Below are 12,188 nucleotides of genomic sequence, written 5' to 3'. Positions count from 1 at the left end.
TTACCCTGCAAGAGCAGCAAGGTCGTCCGTCAGTACAGCCGTGCCAGCCTTGGGACAAGCCGTGAGAGGTCTCTGCCCCAGGGTGCACCAGGTGGTAGGTGGGACACCGTTAGCATCACAGTCATTTGCGCTTGCTCTTGCAAACTTGTTGGGTTACCTGGAAGTAATTATAAGGTCTGTGGCATTTCTATTGTCCGTACGTGGCTGTAAGGCTGCTTAGCAGCCGTTAAGCACAACGGCACGCATAGGGGTAGCGAGGCCAAGCCCATGAAGACGTGACTGGTGCCCACAGGCACCCTACTGCAGTCCTAACCTGCAGGTGAAGGCAGCGCTCAGGCTGAAGAGGGCATCCTTTTCTTTCTGTCCTGCCTTATTTACAGCCTGATGGCTAATGCCTTTTTTTTTTTTTTTTCTTTGGAGGGGGACAGAGCACTTTTGGGGCCTGCAACTTTCAGCTTGGCTCCTCCGTGGTTTACCTAAGGTCATAAAAAACGTAGGACAGGGAATTGGTCTTTGGTGCTGCGTGAACTGCATAGCTGAAACAGGATCTGTGCCACGGAGCTTGCTGGGGCTGAGCGTGTGCTTGAAACACTCCAAGATGAATGAGTCCCTCCTAAAAAAATCTATGGGTTTGCAGTATTTCCTTGGAAGCTAATGTGGATATAATTAAAATAGATATATAGAACACCTTTCACTCTTTAAAGCAGTGTTTGGGGATACAAAGTCTGGTATTTGCATGTTAGGGTTACTACTCTTGCAAAATAGATCTTATTACAGCCAGGCACAGCGTATAGCAAATCTATCAACAGAGAAACCAAAAGAGCTGGTAGGGCAATACAGTAGGTAGAGCGCTCGGGTTGGATATGGAAAAACCAAATCCAGGTCCCTGTTGCAGACTGGCTCTCCAGTTCCCATGCTCATCTTTTTATTTTATAGAAGTAATTAATTAATCTTCACAGTGTGTAGAGAATTCATCAACCCTACCTTAAAATCAGCCATCTGCAACTAGTTACTCTTTCTTTATTTTTCTGTCCCTAATAGTACGAAATTACTTCTACAAAGTGGCATTCATGCAGAAGTAGTCTTGGAAGAGATTCAGCCCACACCAGCATTATGGTTGAAGTTGTCTTTGAGTACGGAAGTTGAGGCTCAGATTGTCATATGGATTATGTGATTGAAGCTGCGTTTCCCATATGTTGTTTGAAAGCCTTAATTATAAAGTTACGGGGTTTTCTGGGATGAGGAAAATCTCCTTGCTGCACTTCTGCCCAGTTATTCTGAAAGATCATGATTTCATGCCAGTGAAGAAGAAGAAAACATTTAAAATCTCAAAAACTTCCCTAGAACAAGAAAAATGTTTCTAGCTGAGACCTAACTGCAGCATTTCTCATATTGCCTCATAACTGGCAGAGGAAAGAATTCCAAGTTTACTTGGTCCTTCAAAACTGCCAGCCAACGCTGATTGTTATGAGGATTTGTTTGTTTGGCATCGATGCGGGACTCCTGTTAGGAAGAAGTGGGGTTGCCACAGACAAAAATGTAGCTCCAGTAACTGCTCTGTCACTACATGATCAAGAGCTGTGTTGTGCCATCAGCTCCGCTCCCAGGCTTGCAAACTCTCATCTCATGCTAGGGTCCTCTCCATGCCCTACTGCCAGTGCTTGGTGAGTTTCTGAGGAAAGAGAAACCGGAAAGAGAAATAGGCTTTGTATGATCTAAGGACAAGAGCTAGGTGAGAGTTTCAGGAGGTGGATTGATGTGAGAGGCTTGGCTGGGCAAAATCAGGCAATGAACTGGGAGCGACTGATTGAGTCCCGGGGGGGTTCAGCCTCGAGGGGGAGGTCTGAGTGACCCACCTGGGGTTGGGTGTCTTGCTGAACACAGTTCCTCAAAGCCACCTTCTGTGAAATCAAGGCCTGTATATTTGATCCTCAACAGTAGTAGTTTGTACATTTATTCAGCAGCTTAAAAAGAAAACCCATTTCTTTTCCATCTTTTTATTGAAAAGACTGCAGTTCCCATGGAAATTCAATATGCTTTCACAGTATCTCCAATCTGCCTAAGGAGCTTCAGCCTTCCTAAAGGCGTGATTACTTAATACATTCAGATGAATGCATTTAAAGATATTTTTCATAACTATTTATCATAGTGAACTAAATATGGGCTTTGAGGGTGCATAGTATTTGGCTAAGTATACACAAAGGGCTCAGAGCAAACAAAGCAGTCACGATCTAAAGCTGAGCCTGAGTTTTGTTAACATCTTTAATTGACCAGGGTAGGTCTCCATGTGGCCATGGCTGTGACACTCGCATTCCACCAACAAATCAAAGCATGCTGACTTCAAAGAAAAGGCTTTACATTTTCCAGAAAGAGTGCAGTAATGGTTGTGCATGGATTAGAAAAGATGGTTATAATTGCCTTAAGGCCTATCTTTGCTGATACAAGAACTTTCCCTATTGCTGATTCTGGCTTATGCATGTGGAGCAAATAATAACAATTATTCTTGTTTATTGGGCGAAGAACAAAACTCTTGAAATGTTTGTGCTTTTTTCCCCCTAAAAATGTTAAAACATTACTACATGACCTGCTACTGCTGCATGGATTGATATTATTGGCCTTAGTCGCTCACATAGACCAGTTGATTATGGAACAAATTAAATATTTTTTCCCCAAGATTCACTCACACCTAAAAGGATACAGCTTAAGATATTGCCAAAAAATGTACTACCCTCTCTTTTAACTGAGAAGATAATTCATAACTTGATTGCAAGGGCTTCAATCAATATCAAAATATTTTATAGTAATTAATTTTATGCCATTGCAAAGGAAAGAATCAGAAAGACAACAGGTTATTTTCAAGATATAAAGGAAACAATGTTAAGAATATCTGAAAATTCAAAAACATATTAAATCAAAGTTTGATTTTAAAGAATGTATCATGATTTGCAGCTAATCCTGGTACTGTTTGTTTTTTAAAAGACTTTGTTGTGTGCAAATTAATGGAAAAAGAGAATGACTAGTTCCAAGACCAGCTTGCATGCCGCATATTAGCCAAGTATGCTATCAGTTGTCCTCTGATCTTGAAGACCAAGTAACTAAAGGTTTCGTGTTTTTTGCCCTAATGTACAACCAAAGTTCCAGAACTATGGGAGATGTTTGATTGCGTCAGTGTTAGTACATTGAGATGTTGAGGCATGCCCCACAAGATGGTTATCTCTATACAGCACAGCTCAAAGCATGTTCAGTGTTTTCTGGAAATTAGAAATTAGTTTTGTATTTTCAGTGGGGGTATTTCCCCATTGTTGTTTGTGTGGTTTTTTTCAACACTGAATCATATAAGGATGTTGGAAACACATTTGTAGAGGCTGAATAAGACTTAAATTTATTTTACAATGTGCTAGTAGATTTTAAAGATATAGTATGAAAATTAGAATAATCTTTTATTTTTCTACAGATCACGATAGTGTATTCATTCTGGAGAAGAAGTGTCCCCTTTATTAAAAAAAAAAAAACAACTAACTGAAAAATAACAAAAGAAAAAAAAGATATTCTTTCTCTGAAAAGTGTTGGCTTTTTAGGACATCTTAAAATTATAAAAATTGATAAAAGTCTGGGCATGAGCTGTTGGAAAAGGGAACACTGAGTAACTCACATTCACTAGTATGTGTATGTTCGGGAGTCTTGTTTTAGAAATAAGCCTGTTCTATCTATAAAAACTAATTTTTACAAATTATTAAAACTCATGAAGCACAGTGGGGAATATATTCTTTGTGTAAAAATCATTACAGCTGATCCTGTTAAGGCAAAGCTTCAAAAAAAGTTAAGGATAATTGTCCATGTAGAGGAATTTTATAATTAGATTGAACTGGTAAATTAAAATATATTGAGATGTGTTAAGATGATGATAGACATAATCCTATTTAATTACATATTAAACTGATGTTATACTGAGTTGTATAATTGAGGCACTCTACACATGAGGAAAAAATACATAGCATACTAAGGAGAAGTTCCTAAAACATGTCTTAAAATAAGGCTTCGTCCTTAATTTTTCATAGCTGTGGCCCTCTTTTTCATAAGGGAAGCTGGTTACCTTCTTGCTGTTGGGAGGGCTTGGCTTTATGTCCCTCTCCTTCACTCTGATTTCACATGTTTGATCGCCTCTCGTTCCCTATTTTGTGTTTTCATTTTTATCTTGTAAATTTTTGTAACTCCACTAGCATAGCAATGTCCCTTTGTTCAAAATGACGGGTGTTATTTTGCAGCAGTAGTTGTAATAGCCCATCCGAGCCTGGAGGCAACCGAATAAATCTACCAGATGAAGCATTACACAAAGTACAGCCAAGAGAAAAATCTTCCCTTTCTCTGACTTCCACTTCCCCCAATATCTTTCCTTTCCCATGCAGTCACTCACACCCCTTTTATCTCTCCCGTGGGATGAAATTCCCTTGGGATGTGGAGGTTTGGCTTTATATTATTCCTGAGGTTAACTGGCAAGAGGTGGAGGTAAACTATTCTGGTGTATGGTATAACCCACAAGTTAGGATACCTTCTTGTGAGACAGAATATCAAAGTTCACATCTCTCTGCAAATGTATCAGGGGATATGAACCAGTATCCTTGAAAGCTGAGGCAAGTCTTTACAGAAGCAGCGACCTAACTCCAAGAAATAGGACATGGCGGTGAATCCCCATCAGCCGGTCGCCTTCTCTCTGCCAGAGTTAAGCACCAAAGTCCTAAGAAAGTGGAACTAAAGTGCCAGCTTTTCCTTGGCGTTTCCTGCTGGTTATTTTAGATCATAGAATAATCTATGAACGTTAACCCAAACCATTCTGTGAATAACCCAAACCGTTCTGTGAATCTATGAATCACGGAATGGTTTAGGTTGGAAGGGACCTTCAAAGATCATCCAGTCCAACCTCCCTGCCGTGGGACATCTTTCACTAGACCAGGTTGCTCAAAGCCCCATCCACCCTGACCTTGAACACTTCCAGGGATGGGGCATCCACAGCATGTCTGGGCAACCTGTTCTAGCGTCTCACCACCCTCATTGTGAAAAATAGCTTCCTTATGTTGAATCTAAACCTGTTCCCCTCCCTGAGCATGCTGGCTTTTGCCCAGGCACCCAGCCTTGAGGTGGGGAACCCAGTGGTCCACCCTACACTTACCTGGGACAATTATTACCTGCTGTGGATCTACCTACCATCTTCACCTTCCCCTCCCTTTCTTCTCTTGTACCTGTGCACTTGCAGGGTCCAGGCTTGTCCCCCCAGCTTCCGGAGGCCAGGCAGCCCGGGGAAGCTGAGTTCCCGTGGCTGGGCAGAGGCAGGGAGCGAGGCACGGAGAGGAGGGGTCATTTTAAAGAGCACCCGAGCGCACGCTCCGGTCTCTTTTGCTTGCTGTGACAGCAAAGCGTCACACTGGAAACCTCAAGCTGGGACTTACCAAGTGGCCTCTGATCTTTCTCTCTCTCTTTTGCCACCTTTCCTCTCTTTTTGTCTTCTCATTTTTCCAAGGAAGAGGCATTTTCACTGACAGCTTCTTGGACAGCTCTGGGACACCATTTTTCTGAGGAGGGTAAGGGGTTTTTAACTCCTCGCTTTTTGGTAGTGGTTAGAAGTAACATTTTAAAGGAGGGGGGAAGGTTGTTTGTTAGAATGCATTGTTTTGGGACCCCAAGTGTCCTTTGGCATGAGTTGTTCTTAAGCTAAAATAAATTAGGTGAAAGCAAACAGCTATAGAAAACCAAATCATCCAGGGTTTTCAAAGTTCAGAAACTTGGATTTATTATAGGATCGTTTGATTTGTTTCACTGGTTTTGCATGTCCTGTCACTTATGCACTTATACACTAAACTAGCTGGTGGCATTTCTGCTGATGGAAAAGTATTTTTCAGGAAAAAACATTGGAGAGTGGACATTTTTGAACAGAGAGCTTAAAATGTCACGGATTTAAATGAGCTCTGCAATGACGCAGTGAGGCAATAAACATGAAGTGCTGCAAGTATTAAAATTTTAAGTTATGAGTCTTTAAAAATATTTAGAACCACCAATATGACTGCCGAAAGAATATGCCCTTGCCAGCTATAAAGCTGTGGCTATTAATATGCAAAGCTATAGCTATGTGGATAACATACAAAAACATCTGAGAGTTTCATTTCAGTTTTATTCTCTGTCAACAAATATACATGACGCGTGGGATACCATAGTTGTTTTGCAAAAAAGTTGTGTTAAACAACCAGAGTATACTAAAACACTGGCTATACCTTTGATGGAACCTGTCTTAAAATGGCAAGCTGCTGGGAGGTTGCTATTCTGGGAGGTGACTCTGATAGGTCTCAACAGATGCAGCTCCAGGAATGCAGCCGGAGCGGGGGGAGCCAGGCAGCAGCTGACCCCCGCACTGGCACACTGACATTTCGGGGATCGCGGCTCACGTCAGCGCGGGCTGACACTGACACTTTCGGCACACATGGCCTTCTCCCTCGCCTGCTCTGCACATGGTCGTCACACCGCAGTAAGCAGCAAAAAAAATCCTGGTGCTCACAGGCAGCAACCATTCCTTTCTAAAATTAAATTACCGTTTGGTTACGTGCTGTGCGCTTAAGGTAAAATTGATGTGCTGAGGTTTTAGATTGAAATATTACTGGAGTTTTTTATTAAGCTACCTAAAGTAATCCAGTCATTGGTTTTATTGTTAGGTAGCATTTCTTCATGAATGAGCGCCAGGATCACAGAGAAAATTAGCTGGTGTCAATTGTTTTAAAATCAATGGATATATTGAAGATAAATGCTATAATTTAATATATTTGAATGCTGATCTCAGCAATTCTATTTTAACTGTGTTATTGAAAATCAGTGCTTTCCTTCAAGGTATTATTTGCATATACATATATTTATATGAAATAGCTCCTTTGAAAATTACATAGGGCCATCTCACATTGCGCTTGACAAAAACTTGGCTCTTCATTTCAGCAAGAGCTGGAACTTGCCTAGAGTTGATAAGTCTAATTCAAATATCTGTTCTAACATAACTCTATGTGAGTAATTATTAACTTTCACACATAAAGAACTTGTTTAAAATAACACGTCCTGATAGTGTTTGCATGACATTTTTCTCAAATAAAAGTTAGACAAAATCCTAAATGTAGGATTATACATTTCAAATTACTGATATTGAAAGGCAAGCAAAGTGTGCTATGAGTAGAACATATTTGTGAATCTGACATGGGAAATAGAATATCATCAGTCTAGAAAATCAAAAGTTACAAAAACCTGGAAACAATTTGGAGCAGATACTAAATCCAAAATCAACATGACATCATACTAAAATTCACTTTGTCTTTATGTCTTATGTTGCCTTTTTTTTTTAAAGAATTTCTCCCACTCTTAATATTTCCTGGTCAAATTCTGAACTCGCCTGTAAGCCTGTACTAGCCCTGGAGTAAGGATGAACAAAACTGGGGGGCCATATCTTTCCTATGCTTCAGACTAATGAACTCATATCTAGAGGCTGGCTGATTTAAATGTATATTTACAAAATTTTACACTCTGGCAAACTCATTTAATGTTTAGGAAGATAATGTAACTCTTTGGATGTGGTGACAATAGGGGAATGCTATTTTTATGACCTTGTTATTAATAAAAAGGAATTATTTTTAGGTGTTGTAGGTGTATTCTTCACAATTTGAGTATCCATTGTTATTAATAAGCAGCCACACTACCATCTAGGACAGTATAATAGTTCTTGGGAAGATAGATTATCCTGTCTGTTCTGGTTTTGCGGCATTTATATGTATTGACAAAGGTTAGATTTGTTGCATAATCTCTCCACCATTACATTTCACAACTGCAGTGTAGCTCTAAATGTTTTAATTTTATTTTTAGCAAGCTCTTGGCTGTAATATTTCATTGCAGTCATGGCCCCTAAGAAGAAGAATGTGAAGAAGAACAAAGCAGATATCAATGAAATGACTATCATTGTGGAAGATGGCCCCCTCAGTAAACTAAATGGCTTGAATGGACTCTTGGATGGAGGAAATGGTTTCAGCTGCATCTCATCTGAAGTTTCCGACCCGTTATATAGCCCAAATCTCTTGGAAGGTCTAAGCAGAATGAGACAAGAAAATTTTCTTTGTGACTTGACTATCAGTACCAAAACCAAATCCTTCAGTGTTCATAAGGTGGTGATGGCTTCAAGCAGTGACTACTTTCACAACATCTTAAAGAAAGATCCATCCACTCAAAGAGTAGACCTCAATGATGTATCCCCATTGGGTCTAGCTACTGTTATCACCTATGCTTACACTGGAAAACTTACTCTCTCTCTTTATACAATAGGTAGTATTATTTCCACAGCAATTTATCTACAGATTCATACCCTTGTAAAGATGTGCTGTGATTTTCTAATCCAAGAAATCAGTGTTGAGAATTGTATGTACATTGCCAATATTGCAGAAACATACGGACTAAAAACAACCAAGGAAGCAGCACACAAATTTATTAGAGACAACTTCATTGAATTTTCAGAAACAGATCAGTTCTTAAAACTTACTTTTGATCAGATTAATGAACTTCTTGCAGATGATGACTTGCAGTTGCCTTCTGAAATTGTTGCATTCCAGATTGCAATAAAATGGCTGGAATTTGACCAAAAAAGAGTAAAGTTTGCTGCCGATCTCTTAGGTAACATCCGTTTTGGTACCATCTCAGCCCAAGACCTTGTCAATTATGTTCAAACCGTGCCAAGAATGATGCAAGATGCAGACTGCCATAAGCTCCTAGTGGATGCCATGAACTATCATTTGCTTCCCTACCACCAGAATACACTGCAGTCCAGAAGAACGAGGATCCGCGGAGGTTTCAGAGTCTTAGTTACTGTTGGGGGACGCCCTGCTCTAACAGAAAAGTCTCTTAGCAGAGACATCTTATACAGAGATCCTGAAAACGGATGGAAGAAGCTGAGTGAAATGCCTGCTAAAAGTTTCAATCAATGTGTGACGGTGATGGATGGATTTCTCTATGTGGCCGGTGGGGAAGACCAGAATGATGCGAGGAACCAAGCCAAGCATGCAGTCAGCAATTTCTGCAGGTAACTGGTTATTTATTTAAAAGGTATGGAGGGATTGATTCCACACAATGCAGGTAGATAGGCCAAGCTGGTTTGTGACATACAGCATGAACCGCTCGGATAAATAGAAAGAGGACAGGTGTGGGAAGGTATGGATGCTATTCTATATTAAAGTTTGAATGAACAGAAATATGCATCTGAAGTTATGCAAAAACTGGTTACACCATGGTTACACATGCACAATGAGAAGTGAGGAAAACCAAGACAACTTACTCCAAGTGGAGGAAATAAATAGGAACATAAATAGGAAGTTCTGGTATGCTCTAGGGTACCACTAAAATGCACCAAATCAGAGAAGGTGAGACTTTTTAAATTTCAACAGTTTCTGAAGCCTCACAGAAAGTTCTGAAAAACACCTTTTAGGTATTATAATCTTGAATTTCTATGCACCATCTGCCATATTTTCAATAGCTTTTATACTGCATTTCATATCCTTTAGCTTTTTTGTTTATCAGGAGTTTAGAAACAATGTCACTGTCTCTCGAAGGCTATATTTCTCTTCTACAATGTACTCCAAACAATACCTCACTTCTGAAATACTACAGTTCCTATGTATAGTCATCCAAGGACTGCACTGGTGATAGCAAGGTCAGAAGGCTAACATGCAGTAGTCAAATGGGTGATACTAGTTTTTAAATAGTTCAGCCTAAAAGCTGACAGCACACAATAGCTTGAAGCAAAGGCTGGAGGTGAGACAACTCAGCTTTTTATCTGCTAACAGACTATGGACATGCAATGGCAATACACAGCCACAGTCCTACCAGTGCTTCCTTTCCTGCTCCCAGAAGGAACATTCAGATAACTTCTGAAGACATCAACCAACATGCAAAGTTAATGAATAAGGAACCTTCTCTAGATCATTTTTATTGTGTAAGCTACTTTGACAGAAAAATATCTCACGTAAAGGAGATTATGCTGTTGCTCTCGCAACCTTCTGCTTTTAAGCTATGTCTCACATTCTCACAAGGAGCTGTGTACTCGGTGCATGCCTTGGTGGTGGGGAGGAGGTGGGGGAGTCCTCGTGGTCCACAGCTGAATGGGTTCTGCTCCCTGTTATGCCATTAACTTCGAGCATGTCAAGTCACATCAGTATGTCTGTGGGCTTGCTTTCAGAGCTGCAGATGACAATGCAGTATGACAGCTAACTATTATTATTTACTTTCCCATAGTCTTTTTCTCATGTGATTCTCTGGTCGCCACAGCATGCAACAGGAGAAATGTATGGGCCTACTCATGTACCTCACTCAACTCCTTCAGGAGTCATAATTTGCTATTTCCTGTTTCAGAATTGCTCATTTAAATGTCAAGGACAGAGACTGTTGTTTCAGATAGGTATGGTGTTAGGAAGCAAAGATATTCTTTCCACATAATTCTTACTCCATAGAGTAAGCATGGTGTTAGCAGATATGTATGGTGTTAGGAAGGTGGTAAGCATGGAGTAAGCAGATAGGTATGGTGTTCGGAAGCAAAGATGTTCTTACCACATAATTCTTACTCTTACTTCATGGAAATAATACTTACCATTTAGAAAGTACTAAAAAGATGGAAGTATAAATCACCACCTAACATTTTTTAAAACTCTTTCAGTAAATTTTGACATCTTTGCTGTAGGTGTAAATTGCAAAAAAACTTCTAAAATTTCTATTGTATTTTGAAAGTATCTCTTTCCAATATTCTAATGAGGTCATTGTACAAAATCAAATTACAGAAAAGGGTCAGATTTACTTTGTTGAAATAATACCAGGTTTGAATGATACAAACACATTTTTTCTCCAATCAAAAACTGAATTTATTTGGAATTTTAACCAGGAATACCAGTTTCATTCCATTGACTTCTGATGGGCTAAATAAATAACTAAAACTTTAGCAACCCCACAGCTGCAGCAGTAGTGGGACAGAGACAGGACTGTGGAATTCAGCAGAGCAGTATGTGAGACAGTTACCCTCTTTTTTTAATACTTTCAGATACGATCCTCGTTTCAACACCTGGATTCACCTGGCAAACATGAATCAGCGGCGCACCCACTTTAGCCTGAATGTGTTCAATGGCCTCCTTTTTGCAGTGGGTGGTCGCAACTCTGAGGGGTGCCTCTCCTCAGTTGAATGCTATGTGCCTGCAACTAATCAGTGGCAGATGAAGGCAGCCCTGGAGGTGCCCAGGTGCTGCCACGCCAGTGCAGTGGTGGATGGTCGGATCCTGGTCACAGGAGGTTACATTAATAACGCTTACTCTCGCTCGGTGTGCATGTACGACCCCAGCAAAGATAGCTGGCAGGATAAGGCCAGCCTCAGCACCCCAAGGGGGTGGCACTGCGCAGTGTCCCTTCTGGAGAGGGTCTATGTCATGGGTGGGTCTCAGCTGGGGGGGCGAGCCGAAAGGGTCGACGTTCTCCCCGTGGAGTGTTACAGTCCTTACACAGGGCAATGGAGTTACGTGGCGCCGCTTCAAACCGGAGTTAGTACGGCTGGTGCCTCCACCCTTAACGGGAAAATTTACTTAGTGGGTGGCTGGAATGAAATAGAGAAAAAATATAAGAAGTGCATTCAGTGCTATAACCCAGATCTCAACGAATGGACAGAGGAAGATGAGCTGCCTGAGGCCACTGTGGGCGTATCCTGTTGTACGATATCTATGCCCAACACCAAGACAAGGGAGTCCAGGGCCAGCTCAGTCTCTTCTGTCCCAGTCAGTATTTAAATATGGGTCTAACCAGCAATAAGTAAAAATGTTTACCAGCACAGCAGTACAATTAACCCTTTAAGTAGCATTTGTGTGCTTATATGGAAAAAAATCATTGGCTTTGCAAAAGTTATAACAGTGCAAATTGGCCAGTTTTCATGATCTTCAGTTCAGGGGGCGTGAAACAGCATATTAGGGATAAGATGAATTTTCTTAGCAGGAAGAGAGAGTTAACCCATAACTGCAGAATTTCATTCTCTTCCTGACTTTGCCACTGACTTACTGTACTACTTGTGGCAAATCATTTACTTTCTTTGTGCCTTGGTTTCCTTACCTGTAAAATAGAGACAAACTTGCTTCAGAAGATTGTTGTGAGGCTTT

General features: G+C 40.6%; 1 protein-coding gene across 1 annotated transcript; it reads left to right on the top strand.

The window, feature by feature from the left end:
* The first annotated feature begins 7,916 nt into the window (after positions 1-7,916).
* On the top strand, positions 7,917-11,825 carry KLHL31 (kelch like family member 31). Its single transcript, XM_072857894.1, has 2 exons — positions 7,917-9,088; positions 11,093-11,825. Exons 1-2 carry the CDS (start codon positions 7,917-7,919, stop codon positions 11,823-11,825), a joined length of 1,905 nt encoding a protein of 634 aa, XP_072713995.1.
* The last annotated feature ends 363 nt before the right edge of the window (positions 11,826-12,188 follow it).

The sequence above is a fragment of the Ciconia boyciana genome, chromosome 3 (assembly GCF_034638445.1).
Source record: "Ciconia boyciana chromosome 3, ASM3463844v1, whole genome shotgun sequence".
NCBI classification, from domain to species: domain Eukaryota; kingdom Metazoa; phylum Chordata; class Aves; order Ciconiiformes; family Ciconiidae; genus Ciconia; species Ciconia boyciana.
This window is presented reverse-complemented; position numbering and strand designations above follow the sequence as displayed.